Source organism: Siphateles boraxobius, unplaced genomic scaffold, assembly GCF_051911475.1.
Source record: "Siphateles boraxobius isolate OS27281-9 unplaced genomic scaffold, OSU_SipBor_1 41, whole genome shotgun sequence".
NCBI classification, from domain to species: domain Eukaryota; kingdom Metazoa; phylum Chordata; class Actinopteri; order Cypriniformes; family Leuciscidae; genus Siphateles; species Siphateles boraxobius.
This window is the reverse complement of record NW_027509042.1, coordinates 8316363-8341050: the sequence shown is the minus strand read 5'-3', so window position 1 is coordinate 8341050 and position 24688 is coordinate 8316363. Positions and strand designations below refer to the sequence as shown.

Below are 24688 nucleotides of genomic sequence, written 5' to 3'. Positions count from 1 at the left end.
ACACTACTAGTCATGCATTTGGACAGAAGTGAATGAATTAAGTTTCACATCATAAAGTTAAATAAATCATTAAGGTTCATTCATCATCTTAAAAATATTTGATCTAAAGGCTCATGCTTTCATTTTTTTTTTTTATATACTTTGGCAGATAAATGTGAAATGATGCTAAATATGAAAATAATTGCATTAGTTGGTATGACTATTGAAGAAAAAGCAGCTGTCAAATGTCCAGGATAAATAGAAATCATTTAATACCATTTAAAAAGCATCCCAGATGGCACCTCAGTTGAAATCTAGACACGGGTGGCAATTTTGATGACTCTTATACAATTAAAAAAATAATAATGTGTCACTTACAATCCAATACTTCCATTAGTGATATTTATAGTTTTAATGATTTTACTATTATTCTAAATGTAAACAAGTAGGCTAAATACATAAATGTGTTCAACATTTTGACTGGTATATAGTGAGAAAGAAAGAAAGAAAGAAAGAAAGAAAGAAAGAAAGAAAGAAAGAAAGAAAGAAAGAAAGAAAGAAAGAAAGAAAGAAAGAAAGAAAGAAAGAAAGAAAGAAAGGTTCATCACATTTTCACCCAAAAAGAAAAAAAGTGGCAACTTCCAGTCCACTTTTCAACTGCCTGCAAGTACACACATGATAAAGTACCTGGATTCCGCAGTGGGACTTTGAGGTGGCAACAACAACAAGCTATAATGAACTTATAAAAAAAAAAAAACGTATTGCCGAACGTTGACAGCGTTCAGAGTTGCCATAGAAACAAGATCCTGGCTGCATCCTCACCCTAAGCCGTCCAGCGACTGGCCAACGGCCTGGCTTCTCTAGCCAGGCAACCCAGCATGAAAGCCACACGCTAAAGAGAGACAACAGCTGCCCGAACACACAGCAAGACACGGGACGCAGCAACCTCTATCCCACGTTATGATTCAGACATCACAACTTCATGCATTATTCGGTGAGCTGTCTTTAACCTCCACGATTCTCAGATTACAGTTCATTTAAATGCACTTTACCTCAGTGAAGATGTTAATAACCTTTCTGTGCGGTAACCACTACACACATCTGACTCATCATGATCTTCTGAACGATTGCGAGTAAATCTGAAAACACTAGCTTTGGAATTAAAATTTTGCACGCTTTTCCTGTAATACCATGACGGAGTAACATTACGCCCAAGTCTATTTTTGGAATCTGAAAAAGTATATATGGGGAAGGAAAATACAGCATGGAGGCATAAGATTTGTCTTTTTTTACTACGGGTACTTGGTGAGTACAGTAGTGCGCGCCCATCATAAAACGGATGAAATAACAGGCTCTCCTGCTGTTGAGCATCAAGGCCGAAAAGTTGTATAGAAAAGTTCAGCTAGTGCTTTTAATCCTGGGTCAGTCTACGTTTGCAGAGGTCCATTTCTGCATAAGTGAGCACAAACTCCAGTGCCTGTTCAAACAGTCTCTCTCTCTCTCTCTCTCTCTCTCTCTCTCTCTCTCTCTCTCTCTCTCTCTCTCTCTCTCTCTCTCAGGCAGCTCATGACAACGGCCCAGCAGCAGCACTGTTTGATCTCCAATGTTTTCCTTAATCTGGGTTGTCAAGGTTCGCTTGTTGGAGGCTGTTTACTTTCCTTCTCCTACAAAAAAAAAAAAAATCTTTTTTGTCTTCTCCTTCCCTCAGACAATGACTAATCCAAAGAACTGAGCCTTACCAACGCTGGGTGCTAAAGCTGCTGCTTTCCCATTTACAAGTGTGATTTGAAAAGTTGTGTAAAAGTTACATTTATGAGAATCAATGAGGGGGGGGGAAATGGTAATGGTAAATAATACAATTAATGATTAGTCATTTCAGTTTATGCCCTTAAATTATATTAACAATAATATACATACACAAACAAATGCAAAAAGCAACATTTCTTATTCCTTTCCACTTTCAAAATAAAAATCTGCACTTACTGATTAACATCTGGATCCATTGAATATGTATGCAAACAGATAAATACTATAAAATAAAACATTCTAAAATATGTAAAAATAATTGTGAGTAGGCTATGAGTATGTACAAATGTTCTGTTTATTTAATTTGTGAATGTTTGAACAACAGAAAATAATATTTAAAATATATATTTAGTAATAAAAAACGATTGTGGGACCAAATATAGTAATGTGTAGAATGTTTCAGGCTTATTATAAATAACATTTAAAACTGACATTTTACTAAACGAAAAGAGCTTCTTTTATTGTGTTGTACAAGAAAGCTACATACAATTTAAAAGTTTATTTCCTCCACTTTTTCAAACATTTGATAGACTTTTATTAAGTAGCCTAAATGTAGGATATTTATCCACCGGTTGTGTGGTTCACATTCAGAAAGTACGAGCTAAGGCACATTTATCTCTGACACTTGTTACAACAGTGATGTTGAAAAGCAATTTTACTCGAGCTGTACTTCGGCTGTGTCTCCATTTCAAACCCTGAGACAAGACAGCGTTTATTCTAACGTTCATAACCCATATGATCCTCAAAATGCTGTCTAACTAGGCAACTCACTAGGTTTTGAAACACAGCCTGCTCTTGCTGAACACTTAATTCTGAACGCTTCAGCTCTCAACTCCATAACCTAACCGGATGATAAGAACTGCACTGAACTTTTTTTTAATGCACGAGGGAAACTGTCGCGATATTCTCAACAGATTTCGTTTGCACTGTTAATGTTATATTTAACTCCAAACGAAGAGATGCACCAGTAGAAGTGTTTGTGGTTGAGGGAACACGTGGGGAAAAGACCCCTATAATACACTGAACACCGAAAGAAATCTCGGCTCGCAAACTTTTACGCCATCGATAGCAACGAATCGCGATTTCAATAACGTACTTTGTCTTTACGCATCACATCACACCAGAGCTGTCACACATGTATAACGATATGTTGTTTACACAAACAAAACAAAAAACGAACAGCCGTAACTTGCTAGCTAAAGAGCTAACTTCTGAAAAAGTACTTAAAGACTACAATTAAAATGCATCGAGCAGTTATTAACGTTATGCACGCGAACAATAATGTTGTTTGTTAATTTGCTCATTACGCCAATATTGCTTAAAAACAATAAGGCAACAATTAGATAACAAAGACAAACTGTGTCCATATTGTGCCCTAAAATGTTGCAGAATACAGGAGGTGAATGAACTTACCGGGGTTTGACAGGGACGAGATAGACACGGAAATTTGTGCACGATTACAAATTCAACTCTTCACGCGATCTTGTATATACCATGAGCGCGTGCTATAAAACGCACTGTAAATAACCAACAAATATATCACTCCGCCAGCGGTACTAACTTCAACTGCAAACACTGGACTGGGAGCAACGCAGCAGTTTCGAGCCCGTTTCACGCCGCCTTTCTACACGGAGCTGCTTCGTATGTTATTACAGTTTATTGCGCCTTTGCACACACAGAAAAGAGAGAGAATCGCGGATTTGGATGTTGTTATTTTTTGATGTTCTACGCCCGTGACGTCATATCCACATCCACCTGCTGTAAACAACATTCATTGCAGATCTTTGCGCTGCAAAACAAAAGTGTGTCAAAAAGTCAGAGATATGCTTGCTACGTAAGTTACATAGAAAACGGGATTACCTTATTTCACGGTTGGCATAATTCTAAAAAATTTTGCTTGCTAGTTTGGTAATTTCAACTGATGTAAATACAGAATTTCTGTCGTCTTTTCCTCTAAATTGTCCAGTGAAGCAAGACAAGGTGGGGGGTGAAAGTTCAGGCTAAGGACAACCCATAAGAAGGGAAGTGCAGAGAATGTGGGGATTTAATAGTCTAAATAGCAGCATACTATAATCTATTAACTACACAGTGGTTATAACCAGATTTAGGCGTAACTAAATTCACAATTCACATAATATTATAGCCTACTATAGTACAATATTCATTTAAGTCTCCTGGAACTAATTAATAAAGGTAGCACAAAATATTTTATATTAATGATATGTATAAGGGTATAATACATGTATAACTGCAACTCAAACATATAGGCCTATACAAAGATTATATATATGTAGCTGATATGAAATTCTTATACCCAAAAGTATTTCATATCAGCTACCCACAAATACATTTCAAGAGGAATCCCAAAAGTGAGCAGGGAACAGTTATTGTAGGTGTGAAGTAAACCTTATATAAACTTATATAATTAGATAACTCGTTAAAAAAATGTTTAAAAAAATAGGAAAAAGTAGCCTATTATCATTTGGTCAGTTCTGTAGGCTGGTTAGCATTCAGTGTGAGCAGTATTAATCTAAGATCTTGGAATAAGGGAGAGATCTGACTGTCCTTGATCAAGGACTGAAATGCACAGTAATTTTTTGAAAGAAACTTAATGTTGCTTTATGGGCCCAAGTTGATGTGTTTCACGGATATAGAGCGCCACCCTCTGGAATAGGGTTTTTCCTGCAGACACTTGGAGCTAAATTTATAGTTTTGTCATAAAATAAATGCGTAGGGAAGTATTGGTTGCTAGAGATAAAGAGAATATTAATAGTTGTAGTGAAAGTAATAACAGTTAATTTCAGTTAATTAACAGTGGAAAGTGAGTTCAAATTATTTCAGTCAAAAGTTTAATGTAGGCTATATCATAAAATAATTGATCCGGTGAATTATAAGTAATCTGGGGCTTTTTTCCCCCCTTAAATTCTGATATTTACTGTGATTGTCTCCCCAGCACTTCAAACCAATGAAAAAAGACTTCAATCCCTTGACAAGCCAATTAGAATATGGCAATTTTATTTTTATTATAGTTTTATTAATATTTTGAATTAGCTTTTAGTTTTATATTTTGAGTTTTCCTGTTAATTTTAATTACATTTTTAGTAATTTCGCTATGTGGTTTTGTCATTCTATTAATTTCATAACATTGCTATTTACTGTAGCGTTATTTATTCATCTCAGTTTTAGTTTTGATTTCAGTTAATAATTTTAGTGCTTCAACTTCAACTTAAACTTACTTCAGTTTATTGCCAATAAGGAAACATTTCTAATTTTCATTTAGTTTAAGTTTTTCAAATAATATTTATATTATATTTTATTTTATTTCAGCTTTGTTTCAATTAACAGGAATGTTATATATATATATATATATATATATATATATAGTTAACGGTAATAACCCTGCAGCAAAACATGCATCCCAGAGCTACCATTGTTTCTATTTTATTAAATTGATTGTTGGAATAACATTGACTTGTCATCTGAAGAATTCTCCAAAAATCCAATGTACCTCATAAACACTGTTTTGACATTTACAGAGCACAAGGAGATGCATTACAATGCTTTGTCCCAGGACATATTACTAACGGTATGAAATCTAATGTCAAGGGGCGTCACTGGCCTATATTCTTATCCAGAAAAACTACACGCCTGCAGGCATGAGACGGATACATCCATCACAGACACACCCTTCATGGAGAAATACTCCATTTTGACTTATTTTTCTACTTTGTGTCCACTGTTAGTAACAAAGAATACTTTCAAGAAAGAGACAGACATCTTCTGATATACAAAAAAAAACATTAAAAGATACAGATACAGTACCTGTCAAAAGTTTGAAAACATTAAAAAAAAGATGCTTTTGAAAGAAGTCTCTTACGCTCACCAAGGCTGCATTTATTTAATAAAAAATACAGTAAAAACAGTAATATTATGAACTATTATTACATTAGAAGAACAGTTTTTTACTTTAATATACTTTAAAAAGGTAATTTATTCCTGTGAGGATAAAGCTGAATTTTCAGCATCATTCGAATATGCTGATTTGATGCTCAAGAAACATTTATTATTACCATCAATGTTTTATTTCTAATAACACTTTTTAATGAATGTTTCTTGAGCAGCAAACCAACATATCAGATTGATTATATTAGAATATATTTAAAAATATGTTTCAAACCAGTATGCACATGAGACAGGAAATACATCTAAGCCTATCTTTTCACCTTTTTAATGATTATCCAAATTATTTGGGTCAAATCGATTTTTTATTTTAAATGCATCAGCGTTTTGTAGGTATCTGTTGCTTTTGTATAAAGAGTTATTTAATTTCATCAACTTACAGTCATGAATGCATGGACTTTTTTTAATTTAAAAAAAAATTTTTTAATGGACTTACGGATGACACAACACTATAAAATAACACAGATTATATTGTATTTGTACACCTTTATCATCTGCCTTTGAAATTATTTATAGAGAATGTGTCTATGTGAATTTCTCTAACATGTTATATAGTAGTATATAGTAAATAACATTCCCCATTAAGGTTAAAAAGGTCACCACTATAATAAAACACAACTTTAATACATATTCCAGATGTTTCCAGAAAAATCCAGGCCGTTTTCTCAAGACTTACATGTTGCATGTTTCCCAAAACGAAAATAAAAGAAGGCCTATTTTGTTTGGATCGTATTGACATCATGTAGATTTGGCATGACTGATGCCCTTGTGGATTAGGTCTTGTTGTAATAAATTGGCACTCTAAAACAAATTAATTGAGGATTACGTTATGTAACATCTTCTCAATATGCACTCATGCTCAAAACGGGAGTAATTAGAGTTGTGTTAATTAGGTAATTAAGCAAATGAAACGAGAGGACTCTGTTCTTCTTAAGGCTCATAAGCGTTATCCGTCCCCGAGACACAAAGGAACAATAGCTGATATTTGCCTATTGTAGAAAAAAACAAAGAGCCCTTTATCTCCTTCTGACATGACACAGGTAGGACAATTTTACATATTTTCACTACTGACCTTTGAACAATAAGATGACTTTACTATTATTATTATGATCTATACTTAATAAGAATGCAGAGCATAAAAGAGAATTCCTGTTAGCATGCTAAAGTAAGTTAATGGCAATGAAAACCACGAATATAATCAAAAATACACCTAAAATCTAATTGAAAGTATTTAACTCAATCATATTGACATTGAACGGAATAATGAACGACAATTATCATTTAACATTACACAGAAAACAGTTGTATTGTACCAACAACAAACAACATTTTAGGTCAAAATGTATATATAAGGAGAAATGTTTTTTATACTGTAAGCAGTTATTTATTTAATTATTTATTTAGATGAACTGCCCAAATATGTCACATTCATTCCGACAAAGACCACAAGGTGGAGCCAAAATCAAATAAATAAATAAATAAATAAAACCTGTGATGACAACAGTGAAGGAAAACATAACCACATGAAAAAGTTTATATCTGTCTCTGTTGTTGTTGTTTTCGTAAATATGTTCACATACACATAGCCTATCATTTGTGACTGAATCCTTTCATTTATTCATTGATCCCAATCTTCTGCTGAGACTGACTTCACTTTTCACCTTTATCTTTGGAGTCTCAAAGACTTCAATACTGTCTGTTAAAGTATATTAATAATAATTTCAAAATGAACTTCTTTACTATTTAAACAATTTTAAAGGATTACGGTGCAGAGTAAGTGATTTCTGAGAAACACTGTTGAAAGTGGATCACAGGAGCACCACAACACACCTGTAGCCAATCAGCAGCAGGGGGCGTGTCCACACATGATGAGGGAAAAGAGAGAGTGAGCAAGAGGGAGATTGTAGAAAGACAGATGGCTGAGAGATATTACAAAAAAGAAAAGTTCAGAGGACTATCACTGGAAAAAAGGGTTATGATCAGGCAAGAGCTTTGGGTTTCCAAGCTTTCGAGCGCTGGAGAGACCGAAGGGGGAAATCCTGAAAATGTTTCTGCTCCATTCATGAGTAACATTGGTTTTGCTATGTTTCACAGAACCAATATATGCTGTTGACTGTTGTTGTAATGTTATAGTAACACGCAGTGTTGGACAGTAGCTACTAGTTTAACTACATTTCTCAGTAGCGTGGGGGGTAGCGTCGCTGTTTTCTGAATCAAATAACTTTTCAGTAGCGAAGCTCTTTTTTTGATCTAGTGCGGTAGTGTCCACACAAGCTACATTTCCCCTAGCATCTCTAAAGCTCAAGCTAAAATATTCTTTGTGTTTTATGGTGGTTGGCATTGGGAACCATAGGGCCATATGAATTCATTCCCGCGATGTGGAAAACACGGACGGAATTGCAGAATCCAGGCATAAAAACAGAATTTACCTACTGTAACGTGGAATTTCACGGAATTTGTCAGACCTTGGATGAAAAGTAGGTCACTAAACTTAAATAAAATCGCGATATAGACTAGTGTCTGTGGATATTAAACCGCATAAAGACTATTTAAATAGGAATCATGCATGCTCTGCGTATGTGTCTGTGAATGAATGGCACAGACGCGCTGTTTAATCTATTTAACACAAACACAAAAACTATCGTCATCATAAAAACACACAGATTCAAAGGTCTACATGGCAACCCGTCAAAATAAATTTTAAATAATTGGTTATTACAATTTAATTAAACCATTAAAATGCAATTGTCACGATTTAGTCCTGTTTCCGTCACTTTTTGGTTTGTTCATGTCATGTTCCATGTCTGTCATGTGATTCCCTGTTTGTCATGTGATCCTGCCATGTGTCTTGTCATTGGTTAATCGTCTGTTCATTGTTCACAGGTGTCCCTTGTCTTGTCATTAGTCTGTGTATTTAAGCCCTCATGTTTGCCATGTGTCTTTGTCAAGTATTGTTTCCTGTTGTCTACTGTTTGTAAGTCTACGTTCATGTTCATGTCTTGATTTTGATTTTTTCATGCCACGCCATGTTTTTGTTACATGTTTAATCTTCTTTGAAATAAACTGCACTTGGGTTCCCTCGACAACTTGCCTCCAGTGGATCTTACAGAATACTTGCCCACCATGAACCCCACGGTTACCCTCCTAAATCTACGCCAAGGGAATCGTCCCCTGGAAACATATGTGGAGGAATTTTGTGAACTATGCTACCAGGTAGATTTTAATGACGTGGCTTTAAAAGACATTTTTAGGTTTGAATTGACGAACCCGTGCGCTATGAACTGCCTGGGGGGAAAATTCATTTTTCCATAGAGGAATATATTGGCTATGCCCTTTTTGTTAAGTGGCTCAACTTTTACTGTGGGTTTTGCGGATGAGGAACACAGCAAACCCACAGTATCCTCTCATCCTGGGTCTGTTCACGTCATGCCTGCCCATTCTGAGTCTTTTCACATCATGCCTACCAAGCCAGAGCCTCTTCAAGTCATGCCTGTCAAGCCAGAGTCTCTTCACATCATGCCTACCAAGTCTGAGTCTCTTCACGTCATGCCTGTTCAGCCTGATCTTCACGTCAGCCTGATCTTCTCGTCAGTCCTGCCGAGCCTGAGCTTCACGTCAGTCCTGCCCAGCCTGAGCTGCTTCACGTCAGTCCTGCCGAGCTTCACTTCACGTCAGTCCTGCCGAGCCTGCACTTCACGTCAGTCCTGCCGAGCCTGCGCATCACATCATGGCCACCGCACAAGAAACTGTTCACGTCGTGCCTGCCGCACAAGAGACTGTTCACGATTGTGCTGTTCGCGTCGTGCCTGCCGCACAAGAGAATGTTCACGTCGTGCCTGCCACACAAGAGATTGTTCACATCGTGCCTGCCGCACAAGAGACTGTTCACGTCGTGCCTGCCACACAAGATACTGTTCACGTCGTGCCTGCCGCACAGGATACTGTTCACGCCGTGCCTGCCGCACAAGAGACTGTTCACGTTCTGCTGTTCGCGGCGTGCCTGCCACACAAGAGACTGTTCGCATCATGCCTGCCACACAAGAGACTGTTCACGTCGTGCCTGCCGCACAAGAGACTCGTCACGTCGTGCCCAGTGTTGGGCATGTTAATTAAAAACGTAATTAGTTATAGTTACTAGTTACTTCTCACAAATAGTAACTGAGTTAGTAACTGAGTTGCATCCTTATAAAAGTAAGAAAGTAAGAAGAAAGTAACTATTGTGTTACTTTTTTAAAAAATGTTCAAATAGGCCTATGTCAAATAACTTGGATGCCCCCAGTATTAAATATGTAAATGAATGAAATGGACACTTAATAGAATAAATTATTATTATAAAAGATTGAACACTAATCTATACTATTTAAATGTTGCTGTGGGACAATGTGAGAGACACCTATTAAATTCAATATATTGTTCTAAATATTATCATTATAGTAGAACAATAAAACATAGATGGTTACTTAATATCGCACAGACCACAACTGGCCAACAAATAAGTTTAAAAATAAATTATGCTACTTAACAAATGTACCGAAATGAATAAATAATAATAAAAAATATACATACTCTTTGTAGTGCATATTAAAATGCTAAAACTGTTACACAACTTCACAACTAGTAGACATACTGTATAGCCTAAGTATTTTCTTCCTCACAAAAGCAAACCGTTTAACAAGAAGTGCTCTCTCGATATAATACTGAACAATTTACCAAAAAAATTATAATAATAATAAAATATAATATTTTGGGGGTTTATTTTTATAACCTACAGAGAATGTCATCATCAGAGGTTATTTAAGCCAAATTCTAGGCATGTTTGCCGCACGTGTTTACAACTGTCAAACAAAGATGTTTTCTGGGAATGTTCCCTGCAGGTTATTTTCGGGTTTTATTTTATAACCTAAAGAGAACGTTCCCAGAACGTTCCCTGTTATTTTTAGGTTTTATTTTTATAACATTCCCAGAACGTTCCCTGCAGGTTATTTTTTAGATTTTACTTTTATAACCATGTAAATTAATTAAAACGTTACAGATGATACCAATAGGCTATAGAGATTATTCTAATGCTGAAATTTGTCATCTATTTATAAACAAACTATATAATGCTCGGACACCCTCTGTCTCTCTTGCGCAACTGTTGAGCGCGCTCTCGGACACACTCGGTCTCTCTCGCCTCATAAACACACACACACACACACACACACACACACACACACACACACACACACACACACACACACACACACACACACACACACAAGAAAAACAACTTTGCAGGTCCTATGGCGGAGAGAGAGCCTACTCGGATGAAAACTGCTTCAGTGAGATCAATTATAGTAACGCCACATTATTTTGTCAGTAACGGTAACTGCGTTGTAACGGGGGAAACAGTAATTCGTTTTATTACTCGTTACTGAAAAAGATAACGCCGTTAGTAACGCCATTTATTTATAACGCCGTTATTCCCATCACTGGTCGTGCCTGCCGCACAAGAGACTGTTCACATTGTGCCTGCCACACAAGAGACTGTTCACGTCGTGCCTGCCACACAAGAGACTGTTCACGTCGTGCCTGCCACACAAGAGACTGTTCACGTCGTGCCTGCCACACAAGAGACTGTTCACGTCGTGCCTGCCGCACAAGAGACTGTTCACGTCACATCCAAGAGTCTTTGTCAAGTATTTGTTTCATGTTTGATCTTCTTTGAAATAAAATACACCTGGGTTCTCTCGACAACTTCCCTCCAGTGGATCCTTACAGCAATCAAGAAAAATAAAAAAATAAAACAGAACTTGGTGTAAAAAAAAAAAGAAAATTCATAGTGCCCCAAAATGTCATTTTAATAAATTATTGTTAAATTGTATAAGTTTCATGATTTCAATTAATTAGCTGTTTGATTACTAAAATTGAATTTAACCATTAAAATGGGAGTCCAAAAAATAAATAAAACGGATTTCATTGGGCCCAAAGCCAGCTTTTTGGTGCATTACTACCACCTTCTGCTCCGGATGGTGACATCACTACCAATCTCGATCCTTGGGCTGACACGTGAGAAATGTACTTAATGGAAAGATGCATACACTCACGATACCTGGTTTTGTTGTAGTTTTATAAAGTTATATGGTTTTATAAAGGTATGGTTTTGTTTTTTGTTGCCAAATTGGTTTGGAACAGGTGTTGAATGAACAATTGAACTGACAAATGATGCCTGCCTATCTGTTTGACTGACAGTTTTATTGATCACAGAGATAGCATTGATTTGGAATTAAGTTGGTTCAATATAAAAATGAATATTTAAAAAATAGCTTAGATGTTGTAAATTACTTTTGCCATATTCATGTAGCTTAGCTTGCTACATTTCCCAGGTAGTAGCTTCAGTGTAGTGAATTAGCTTGCCCAACAATGGCAACAGGACAGTTTTGAGTGTCATTGTTTGTCACTGGGCCCTGTACCATGATAGTAGTTGAACAAACTCAGGGTTAGGATTAGTTTCGAGTTGACAAAAACCAAACCAAACCAATCCAATCAAGCTTCGTTGGTACCATAACGCTGATCATCAACTTTTTCTGTCAGCTCAGTCTTTGAAGCTGAGTTTAGGAGTTTATAGGTGTGACATCAGTAGAGAACAGCCAATCACATGCTGTGGAACAGTGAAACTGAGATTCATTTCTCTCTTCTGCAGAATATTTCGAGATTGAAAAATATTAAGAATTTAAACAAATTTACTCAGCAAGAAGAAAAGAGCTATGAAAGAGGACAACTACAAGAAAATATCTTGCTATACTAGTGTAAGTAATAGTTAGTTTATAAAGTTGGTATAGAGAGAATTGAACATTTAAGCTCATATGTAGTCATTTTTATAGCTTTATCTTTTGATTCTAAAGCTTATTTAGGCTATATTACCCATTCAATTACTACTACATGCTTAATAACAATTGATCAACTAAAATTGTACATGTATAATGGATAAAGGGTATACTAATTACATAAATAATATGTAAAGCATACAAAATTATTTTTATAAATAAGCATTGCTAAAAGCCAGAAGATTTTGTCTTTAAAAATCATTTGCTATTTAGTGACCTTTAATTTGGAGTAGAAACATTGGGAGTGGCTTTACTGCATCAGAGATGTGTCACTTTGCTCAGAGCTGATTGGTCCAGTTGCATTTTGAGATCTCTTACCTGGAACATAACCTGTCCCGCAGCAGGATAGCCGTGGATATCTTTCATGGTGCCAAAAACCCAGGGTTTGGCGTAAACTACATTGAAACATAACTGGCTAGCCACATAAACCGACTTCAGGGTATAGGCCCCAAGTGTGCTGCTGGCGACCAACAACAAACTCTTGCTTGTATACACTCTTGTGTACTGTAAGTTCTTTTTTTGTTCTTCCTTGTCGTTCGTTCATCATCTTCACTTTAAGCATAATTTTGCTTTGTTTCAGCTATGATAAAGATACATCCAATGCCTTGCGTGTTTGTGTGTTTTGGGGGCGGAGCAATGAAGGTAAGGGTGTGTTTGATTGATTGAAAGAAATAAAGATTTCTTTACAGTGAATGTCACTTGGTTTAATATTTTGTTTCAACAGGATTGCTATTAGACATATTTTATGCGATGTATCTATCGAAATAGCTGAAATTGTGCTTAATTGCATGACAATATCTAAACACTAGATGACGCTATTCATCACAAAACTGACTGGTGCTGCTTCTCTCCTGGAATGAAGTACCCTCGATTCAGGCACACACCTTGCCCTGGACATTTGTTTGATATATTCCCTCTCTCATGTCACAGTGTGACTTCAAAGGGCTTATTTCTATTACTGTTCTCAGGTTTAGTGACTTCATCAAGTCAACAGCGCGCTGATTGACAAATATCAGTCAAAATAACACTTCAGCACCACGGACAGCTCTCCGCCCACCTTACACACGGCATGAGCTGCCACCACGAACTGTGTTAAGACTGGTCTAAATACTCTACTAGGGGTACATCGACTAAATTTGACATTGGGACCCGTTTCTTAAAAATAATTGCAGAAATGGCTTAAGTAGCTAAACATATAGTTCTTCTAAGAAAAAAATCTAGTTTGTTTGCAGTACCACTTGGTTTAAGATTTTCTATAGGCTATAAGGCAGTTACACTCAGACATTAAAAGTGTGGCTTAAGTGTCCAAAGTCGAACATATTTCATTTCATGTGCCACTAACATCACAACTGTTAATTGATCATTGTCGAATTAATATAAATTAAAACCACAGCCCTTCTCAGATGGTGATTAATTTGAATCGCTATATTTAAAGAACTGGCCGTTTCATGAGATCCAACTGATGTGGTCTCTGCTGTACTGGTTTAAATCAACTATTTTCCCTAACTATTTTTTTTAGTAAGCATTTTGCAAAAATATTATTTTATTTTTTAGTAATGCTACAGTTAGGCCTATGCATATAACAAAGATTTTAATGTTACATAGAAAGTAGTAGGCTTTATATAAAGATGTATACATATATTTAACTGTTGTCGAAATCATCGAGCTAACAGCTGATTGGCCCGCGTTAGCGAACGTCCCAAGATGACGTAGGCCTACAGCATCAGTGTAGACAGCCTTGCCGTTGCGGCGCGACGCATCGCGAGGCGTCATAGGCTGCTTCTAGTGTAGACTGTGTCAGAATCGCACCTCTCTCCAGACGGACCCAGCGTTGCTGTCATCGGAGGTTCCCATTATACTCCCCCCCTTCATCTCCCCCAAAACAAGAACGCACTAGACAAGACGACTACATGCTCCGCCGCGATCTCCACAATAGACTGGATGCGTACGTATATAGGCTGTTGTTTATTTAAAAAATAATGTTTCGATTGATAGGTCTTCGGTTGTTTTCGGCCTACAAGAGCGCGATTTTCAGATCGTCGGATCAATGGGGAGTGATACGGATACGTGTTTATTAGGGTGTGTTTTCTTCAACAAACAATGGATTACCCAGCATCTGGTTTTAAGAATGAAGAATCGGGCGTCGCTGACATGAACAAAATGATGTCTTGGCTCTCCAAACGGCTAGAGGTATGGTCATATAAAAGACTCGACTAATTGTTTAGGGCTGATATTTTGTATATCAAACTGGGGGACCAGGACTGCTTAATGTCGGATTACAAAGCCCAGGCTGGGTTGTGCTTGCACAGATGGCGAACACAAGTGATCCAGGGGGAAGCAACCCCTCGCTCCAGAATTATGCCATCACTGCGTCTGCGGTCAAACTGGCGTCTTTGGGGCTCATCACCTGCATCAGCCTGCTCGGGAACACCGTGCTCTCCGTGCTGGTGCTGAAAGACAGCTCGCTCCACAAGGCTCCATATTACTTCCTCCTCGACCTGTGCGTCGCAGACATCATCCGCTCGGCTGTGTGCTTCCCGTTCGTGATGATCTCCATCAACAGCGGCTCCCTATGGAGCTACAGCATCCTCAGCTGCAAGATCATTGCGTTCATGGCTGTCTTGTTCTGCTTCCACATCGCGTTTCTCCTGTTCTGCGTCAGCGTTACGCGCTATATGGCCATCGCGCACCACAGGTTCTACTCCAAACGCATGACGCTATGGACATGCGTCGCGGTGATATGTATGGTGTGGACGCTTTCGGTCGCCATGGCATTTCCACCTGTCTTCGACGTCGGGACCTACAAATTTATTCGCGAGGAAGAGCAGTGCGTATTTGAGCACAGATACGTGAAAGCCAACGACACGCTGGGCTTCATGCTCATGCTGGCTGTGATTGTGGCCACGACGCACGTCGTGTATGTCAAAATGCTGTGTTTTGTTTACGACCACCGTAAAATGAAACCAGCGCAGCTGGTTCCGGCTATCAGCCAGAACTGGACCTTTCACGGACCTGGCGCGACGGGCCAGGCCGCTGCCAACTGGATCGCGGGGTTTGGACGCGGTCCGACGCCGCCGACGTTAGTGGGCATCAGACAAGCGTCACACAACGCCAACCGTAGGCTGCTCGTGCTGGACGAGTTCAAGATGGAAAAACGGATAGGAAAGATGTATTACATGATAACGCTGGCGTTTCTGTTGTTCTGGGCGCCATACATTGTCTCGTGCTATATCCGGGTGTTTGTGAAGGGAAACGCGCTTCCTCAGGTGTTCCTGACCGCGGCCGTGTGGTTGACGTTCGCCCAAGCGGGGGCGAATCCCATAATATGTTTCATATTCAATAAGGAGTTGAGGATGAGATTAAGAGCCTGTCTGCCGTGTTGCCTGACTACACAAACACCCATGGAGCCCTACTGTGTGATTTGAAGTGTTCTACTCACTTGTTTTCACCGACTCTGCCTGTTCGTCAACATTCAGTGGCCCCAAAAAGTAGTGAGACCGGGGAGTGTTTAAACGTCATATTTTGATTATAATATTCCCATATTTGTCTTCTTCAAATTAAAGCAGTTTATGATTCTAATACTTCTCCCTAAACAGTATAAATTCAGGTCAAGGACAAACTTTACTTGACTTTACAAGTACTGCTTTAACAAGCCACCCTTCTACTGGAAATGGGTGCAACATTAATATAAATAATGTAGTATGTTTTAACTTTTGTGCATTCATTTCTTGTGGTAATCAGATATATTTGTTTAAAATCATGATTAATGCACCACCCCCATCACTAACTGCCAAATCCATTTCAATACAAAAAGGGAAATAAAGGGTAAATATTTACATTATATTACATTATATTATATATTTTCAAAAACAATGAAATATAAAATATAATACAATTTCAAAATATTAATATATACAAATACATTAAATATAAACATAAATGTCTTTTGCCTCACAATTGTTTTGCCTCATCATAAATCATTCATATTTTTTAGTCTTACAGCTTCCAGAGTCATCATGTATAGTGAGCTCATTTCTGATTGGTTAAACTCACTCTGTGTTAAAACACTCTCCAGCCTCCCCTATTTAAGCCCAGTTGAATTTTGTTCCATTAATGTGCTTTTCTTTGTATTAAATGAATGCCACTTGATATTTTGTTATCTAATGCAATGTCATTCATACATGTCCTGATACTTTTTTGGGGGGCCACTGTAGCATGTGATCTTTTCTGTCAGAAAGAGGCGAAAAAGACCAATGTTGCATATCAGATCCATATCCACATTTATGCAATCCACATATCGATGTAAATAATGTAAAAAGATGATTTATTTATATTCTGGAACTCTTTATAACTGATATGTAATATATTTGCTATGACTTTTTGTGTGAACAAAATGGCCAGTGGTTTTTTACAATCACATGGACTAAAGTGAATAAATCAAGTCTCTCTCACAGTCCCTTTAAATACCAGAAAATAGTTTTTAGTGGACACATGCAAATTTGGCTGATGGGTCAGTGTTGAGGAGACCATGATTTGTATTTTAATTAAAATAAATGATTATAAATGTACTGTGTTGGTGTGCTAAAGCAATACATGATTCAAATGTGAGGACAAATGCAAGCAAAAGGCCAACAAGGCATTAAAAGGGGATTTTGATGCCATGTCAGACTAAACTGATGTACTGTAAAACATGTGGTTTTTGTACATATTGTGCTAAGCCTCCATCTCATTAGATGTTGTGAGGAAAAAACCCTAAGCTGTAATGTGATGTTTCAGACACACTCATCCAGGGAGAAATTTTTTGGCTGCGTTTCCACCCCCCCCCCCCCCCCCCCCCCCTTCCTACAGACAGTTATATAATACAGAGCCCTTTTTTCCTGAACCTCCCCTCAGCACCACTCCAGCGCTACATTTGTGTCATCTGGTGCGTTGCACTGACAGAATGAATACAGGCCACTGGAGATGTGAAATAAGATTATTTGTCTTCAATAAATGTAAACAGTACATCCCAGAGAGCGGCTTTATAGATGAAAGCAGGAAATACCTGAAGAGGGAAAATATTTCTGTTTAAAAAAGGGATCAAAAAGAGACAAGGTCATAAACACCACAGACATTGAAGGTGCGGTTTGCCCTTAATTTTTAGGTTAGCAGTCAACTATTGTTTTTTCTTAAATGATTACATTACACCCCGCCCAATCCTGAGTATGTAGTTACGTACATGCCTGTAAAGAATTCTAACCACTGTAAAAAAAACAAAAAAGTTGCTGCCTTAATTTTTTAAGTACAATCAACTTGGATGTTCAAGTCATTTCAACTTAAATTGCATTAAACTGACTTAAAAAATGAAATGAATCTTGTATAACTTATTAAAAAAAAGTTGAAAATTGTTTTGATGAGTTAAAGCAATGTAAAAACATTTGTTGTCATTTCTTATTGATCATATCATTTTTTTTGGAGTGAGGGAAAAACATAAATTTAACAAGATAATTTAAAAGAAATCACTGTTCCAAACCTGTATGACTTTCTTCTTTGATATATATCTCACCAATTTTTTTTAATGATTATTTATTTTAACAATGTTTTGGACCCAATTGATTTTCAAAATATCTTATTTTGTGTTCCACAGAAGGATAAAAGTCATACAGGAAAAGCTCCATCAGCTAATTGGAGTGTTTTATTTAAACGGCCTTTGCCATCCATGGAAGGCCCAGAGGAGAGACAGAAATAGGCCACAATCTGCTGAGCTGTTAACACAACAATATTATATATGAACAACATACTGTTTTTAGAGCAGTTTCTGTCTTGCCATGCTGATCAGAATGGTGGCTGCAGCGCCCAAAGGAAAACATATGGACCAAGGGACTTGCTTTAATAAAAAAGCATTTCTATTTGCCCTGCATTCCCGTCTTGTGTAAGATGCACCACACATATTGCCTTCTTTTTGGACTCCTTCCATCTAGTGCACTAAAACAGCAGTTATAGTCTGATGGAAAGACATATTTACTTGAAAAGCAGGCCATGAATATTTTATCCATGCAACAGCGCAGTGTAAACTTCTCTCCAATTTATGGATGTGGCTTACTCTTTATTTTGTTCAAGCAATTGGACCTTAGTGGACTTAAAGGGTTCTTCAAAAGGGAAAGCCTATTTAAAACGTACAGATGAGTTTTTATATTCGTTCTTTAAGTGTGTCAGTTATTTTAACAAAGACACAATTTTACACAGTGTTCCAGCTCCAGTACTCAGTGTTCTTCAGGGCTGCAATGGAGAGTAAATAAAGTGACAGTGGCCCCATTCCCAGGACAGTTCCCTCACAATGACACACTGAAGTGAGGAATACTAGAGTAAGCATTTTAAGAAAAGTACTGCCCGAGTGCTTTGACACATCCTCTATAAGCCCAAACACTAATCTACACAAAATGCCACGGAGTATTTGGATACTTAAACCAATTGAATAGTTACTTTAAATAGAGATATTTGTGATAGCAGGACTTAAATAGATATTCATTATTATTTGATTTGCATTATATTTACTATGAAATAGCAAGATAAATGCACCAAAAATCTTTTTACAAAACAGTACCATGGTAGTAGCACATTTTCTTTCAAACATGCATATTTTGCATATGTTCCATACTAATACCACTATTATTTGAAGTACCTTGGAGTGTCACGTAAATACTATGGCAAATAAATACAGTAATCATTTAGTACCATGGTATTTATATAAATACAATTATAATCTGATACTACACTCTAGTGCCCCTATTATGCTATTTTAAAGGTTTCTAATTTTGTTTTGGAGGTCTCCTACAATAGGTTTACATGCATCCAAAGTCAAAAAAATACTTGTTCTCATAATATACGTTGCATATCATCCAATTTCTCAAAGAGTCTGAAAACGGTTTGTTCGAAGATTCAGTCTCTCTAAACCCCTCCTTCCCAAAAGCCTAATCTGCTCTGATTGGTCAGACTTACAGCGTGTGTTGGAAACGAAACACCTATTACCATATTTGAATTTCAGCTCCTGAGGTTTCCTCAGTGCTTGTATACACACAGTGATATTTTTTTGTTTTTTTTCTGTATCAATTCCAGTTCGAGAATTGCATAAAGTGCTTAGAATGAAGTGCATGCAAAGTGGATTCACTGCGCTGAAAACAGCCTCTTCTTTACATACTGACAACACAAACCAAACTCTTCCAGGCCTCAGCTACACCTACAGTGTTTGAGGGCTGGTCAAAGTAGACGTTGTTCGTGGGCAGCCAATGAAGACCATAGGCCGGCATTATTACGGAGGTATGTAACAGGAAGCGAGTCTGGAATTACTGACGACTCTTTTCGATATCAAAAAGAATCAATTCTTTCTTTTAGGAGACAATAACTTTATTTGTTGTGCAATTTTATCTTTAAAACTTTTCTGACCTTTTACATTCACAAACAGCTACACACTGCATGAAAGGTGATATTCGAAAAAGCATATGGGGCACTTTAAAAAAAAGGTTCCAAAAGTGGATTTTCACAGCGATGACATAGTAGTACCATTTTTGGTTCCCCAAATAACCTTTCAGCAAACAGTTCTTAAAAGAACCATTTCATTTTCATACTGTGAAGAACATTTTAGTAATAGAAAGAACCTTTTTACACTATAAAGAACCTTTTGTGCAATGGAAATATTTATTTAGGTCATATTCTGACATTTTGCCAATACTGTTTGCATTTTATGACCTCATTTGCTAATTTATTTTCTATAATTTCTATTTTCTTACTTTCTATTCATTTTTCATGAAGATTAAATAAATTCAATAAATAGATCTAAAACACTTTTACAACTATACACTTTATACAAACATTAGCATGCAATACAGAGATCAAGGATCTTCATCATAGGTATTGATCCTGGAAAGGAAATGGCGGGAGACATTTGGACTTGCCATCGGCTGTGGTGATGCAGAATAGGCTGGGCTGACATGGGCATGTATGATGGAGTCTTGTCCCAAAAAATGGCACCTAAATCGAAATGAAAGATTATAAAAAACAGGAACATAAAAAAATCATAATGAATGTGAGGAGGAAAGTGAGGAAATGAACCTTGTGGCTCATTGGATGACAGTCTTCTCCCTTCTGACCCATTGGGATGCACATTCGCAGGCTCCGGATCCACAGGCTGACTGCACAACACATGCCACCTCCACACTGAGAGTCCTTCTCACATGCCTACACACACACACACACACACACACACACACACACACACACACACACACACACACACACACACACACACACACACACACACACACACACACACACACACACACACACACACACAGGTCTTAGGGCTCTTTCTCATTATAAATACATCAACATGTCCACTTTTGACTCTAGTAAGCAAGCATATCAGTGATGAAATGTTCAGTGTGTCCACTCCACCTCATCCACCATACAATGTATTTTTAAAGCTATATATTGAGCCTAAGCCCATGGGTGGCATAGGATTTTCTCTCATGGATCCAGGCTACTGGTTTGCCCTGACAGGCTGTGTAGGATGATGGTCTCATTGTGTTTGAAAATGCCATGCCTCCATCTCCATTAGGCCTGGGGTTGTTCTGACAGCACTCTCGCATATTTTGAGAGTGCTGTAGGCTTTACTGTCCTGACAGGTGTGAAGGAAATGCATTTGAGCATCCCTACACATTCATGTCAGACAGCACAGCATCTCTGCTGACCCTAGAAATGCTCTGTTTAAACTCTGAGTTTAAACTTTACAGTGCTAAGGAACGATCGATTAGATGCATGCATGAATGACTATTAGGGATGCACCAATATGAAAATTTTGGCTGAGAAGGATAACTGATAAATCTTTATATTTGAAAGCCAAAAACCAATACATTGGCTGATAAATCTAAATCCAAATTTTTTAAATGTCTGAAGTGTCTCAGCTGAAGGAAAAAAAAACATTATTTATCAGCTTTAATATATCGGCCACATTTTCTTATGAAACCGATAACAATAACATTACAATGAACATATATCGACCGATACCGATATGATGGCCGATATATCGTGCATCCCTAATGAATATGTGCCTAGCAGTATTAAATGTATTGTTTTATTATTACATCACATTATTTAATTGTGTGCCCATTAAAATCTGGAAACATGCCATGTTAAAAGTGAAATGCAAAGCTTTGATTTGTCTAAATGGGAGTCTAACATCAGCTATTGGAGTTAATACCCTTTAGCAAACTGATTCTGGCCAAATTTAAGAAAGGTTATCTAGGAAGTCACGATATTAACAAAAATAGTTTTGTACCTTTTATAAAATCAACTGCCATGCATTGTTTTGATTTTCTAAAGATAAATAATGACTAGCAAATCCTCTTTTTTCAATTAACATGGTAAAACTTTTGTAAGAATGAGGATTGATGACAACAAATGACTTGACTTCTTTTAATAAGTTAACATAAAAAAATAAAAAGAGCATTATGAATTTTTTCAACAGTCTGTATTGTCCCTGAACCAGACACAAATCAAAAGCAAACAAATAAATAAATATAAAATAATAAATAAATCATATAAATATACATAATGTATACATTTAGATGTTTACTGTTATGTGAAACGGCTTATTCAGGACATACTAAATATTTTAGCAATTTTTATGATTCCCTTATTTTGTTAAAATTATCAGCATTTTCTTCCATATTCTGGATTATGCAAACTTATAATTATATCTATCTATCTATCTATCTATCTATCTATCTATCTATCTATCTATCTATCTATCTATCTATCTATCTATCTATCTATCTATCTATCTATCTATCTATCTATCTATCTATCTATCTATCTATCTATCTATCTAGATACACACATACATGAATAATAAACAGAAATCTCCACTCAGTATTACTCCAATGATAGTTCTACACTGCAGAAATTAAATATAATGTAATTTGTTTTACATAGTGGAATGAAAAGAAGGTCTACCACAAAACTTACACATCAATGGCACTTAAAATTTATAGATGCAGTAAATAATTGTAAAAAAAATACCTCAAATGAAATATATATTTTCAATCAAATTTGATACTCAAACAGTGATTTCCAAACAATGTTACTATTAGGATTGAATAAACAAAAGAAATAATTGAGTGTTTGTGTTCTATAGTGTTCTACACAGGACCTGCAAGTTGTAAGGGTCACTCACCCCGGTGATGACTGCAGTCGAACCCAGAGACACCAGCAACAAGCAGAGAAAGAACGAAATGTTGGATGTCATGGTCTTCAAAAGCTGGTTTCACAGGTTTCTCTCCCCTGGGGAGGGGGATCCAAGCACTACAAACACACACACACACAAAAAAGAAACAAAATTGGACTTCAAGGTTTTGTTTTTCTTCAGGTGCCAATGTCCAACAGATACAAAGGGTTGTCACGTAATAACGTGAAGAGGCAGCTTCTCAGTTGTTCTGATGAGGGATGGATGGTTTATAAGCACTGTCCTTCATTCAGAGTTATCAGTGAGTCACGTCTTCATACGTGAAAGAGATGAAGTACGAAAGAGAGGAACAAAGAAAAACCAAGGTAATACAGTCGGACCCCCACTGCCCACCTGCCTGACACACAGTACACCCCTCACATCCAAATTATAACATTCCCTTAAATCTGATAGGCAAAACCTCCAATAATTCCCAAGGCTACTAAACCTGTTTGGACCCAAATTTCATTTCACGCCACACAAAAGGTGTTTTATTCTCCCCACTCCCGGGGCCTTTAATTTTTTTTCTTCATTAATATTTGCTTTAGTAAGAGTCTGAGATGGCAATGGGAAAAAAATGACAAAGGGAAGCTATGAATGGTGTTGGTTCACCAGGCCAGGGATGGCAACGTCACTTGCAAACGTCCTTGAGCATGAAGAACGGTAGTTCAAGGTGGAGAATAGGTTGAAAACATCCTTTACGCACGGCAAGGAATGTGAAAAAGCTGCCTATCCAAATTGTGATCACAAGAATTTAAAAAGGACCCAAAAAGATAAATCAATAGCTTTTTGAATTTCAGAATTTTGATAATGACATAAAAATACTAAATTTTTTCTTTTTATAATGTAAGAATTACCCACCTTGCTTTGCTTTTAGGTATTCTAGTGATAAAAAAGTATTTGTACATTTCAGACAAACTTAAAAATGTATGAATGTCACTGTATCAGAACACAAAATATCAAAACAAGTAGGATTATTGCTAAAATTGTAACAAACTGGTGTCAATTTGAGTTCTCGCACATCAAGTGAACATGCTTGAGCTTCCGTTTACCACAACTTCTTTATGTTGATCAATGTTTATATGTGAATAAAAGCCTAAAATAAATCTGTTCATGTAAAGCGATCGTTTCTCTTCATAAAATTGGGGGTCCGAAAACCAGTCAGTATTTGCCACCATTTGCCTCACGCAGTGCAACACATCTCCTTCTCCTAGAGTTGATCAGGTTGTTGATTGTGGCCTGTGGAATGTTGGTCCACTCCTCTTCAATGGCTGTGCGATGTTGCTGGATATTGGCGGGACCTGGAACACGCTGTCGTATATGCCGATCCAGAGCATCCCAAACATCCTCAATGGGTGACATGTACGGTGAGTACACTGGCCATGTAAGAACTGGGATGTTTTCAACTTCCAGGAATTGTGTACAGATCCTTGCAACATGGGGCCGTGCATTATCATGCTGCAACATGAGGTGATGGCCGTGGAGGAATGGCATAACAATGGGCCTCAGGATCTCGTCACAGTATCTCTGTGCATTCAAAATGCCATCAATAAAATGCACCTGAGTTTGTTGTCCATGACATACGCCTGTCTATACCATATGCAGCAAGTTTGAGTTTCCGCAAGAGGTTTGTTCATGCGTGTCAAGCAGGTTCGGTTGAGCTTCTGTTTATGTTCCCTGATCAATGTTTAAATGTGAATAAAAGCCTAAATTAAATCTGTTCATCATTTAAAGCGATCATGTTTCTTCGGAAAATTTTGACTAAACCACTCAGGTCATATGGATTAGTTTTACGATCTCTTTATGAACTTTTTAAAGC

At 37.1% G+C, this 24688-nt stretch overlaps 3 protein-coding genes across 15 annotated transcripts in view; 1 reads left to right on the top strand and 2 right to left on the bottom strand.

The window, feature by feature from the left end:
- The window catches only part of foxp1b (forkhead box P1b), a 189399-nt gene extending 185879 nt beyond the window's left edge, over positions 1-3520 (bottom strand). For 7 of the 13 annotated variants that reach the window (XR_013192963.1, XM_077198089.1, XM_077198081.1 and 4 more), the window contains exon 1: positions 3199-3520. The gene's annotated coding sequence lies outside the window, so the exon portion shown is untranslated. The remainder of the gene's footprint in view (positions 1-3198) is intronic. The other 6 variants (XM_077198082.1, XM_077198085.1, XM_077198084.1 and 3 more) reach the window with 3 other exon arrangements.
- A 10871-nt stretch (positions 3521-14391) lies between these two features.
- gpr27 (G protein-coupled receptor 27) lies at positions 14392-16424 on the top strand. The gene has a single exon (XM_077199936.1). It carries the CDS (start codon positions 14921-14923, stop codon positions 16034-16036), a length of 1116 nt encoding a protein of 371 aa, XP_077056051.1. The 5' UTR covers positions 14392-14920; the 3' UTR covers positions 16037-16424.
- A 3585-nt stretch (positions 16425-20009) lies between these two features.
- Positions 20010-22951, bottom strand: prok2 (prokineticin 2). Its single transcript, XM_077199935.1, has 3 exons — positions 22822-22951; positions 20700-20825; positions 20010-20618 (listed from the first exon to the last, which is right to left on the bottom strand). The coding sequence occupies exons 1-3, from the start codon at positions 22891-22893 to the stop codon at positions 20493-20495; spliced, it is 324 nt and encodes a 107-aa protein (XP_077056050.1). The 5' UTR covers positions 22894-22951; the 3' UTR covers positions 20010-20492.
- Between the last annotated feature and the right edge of the window lie 1737 nt (positions 22952-24688).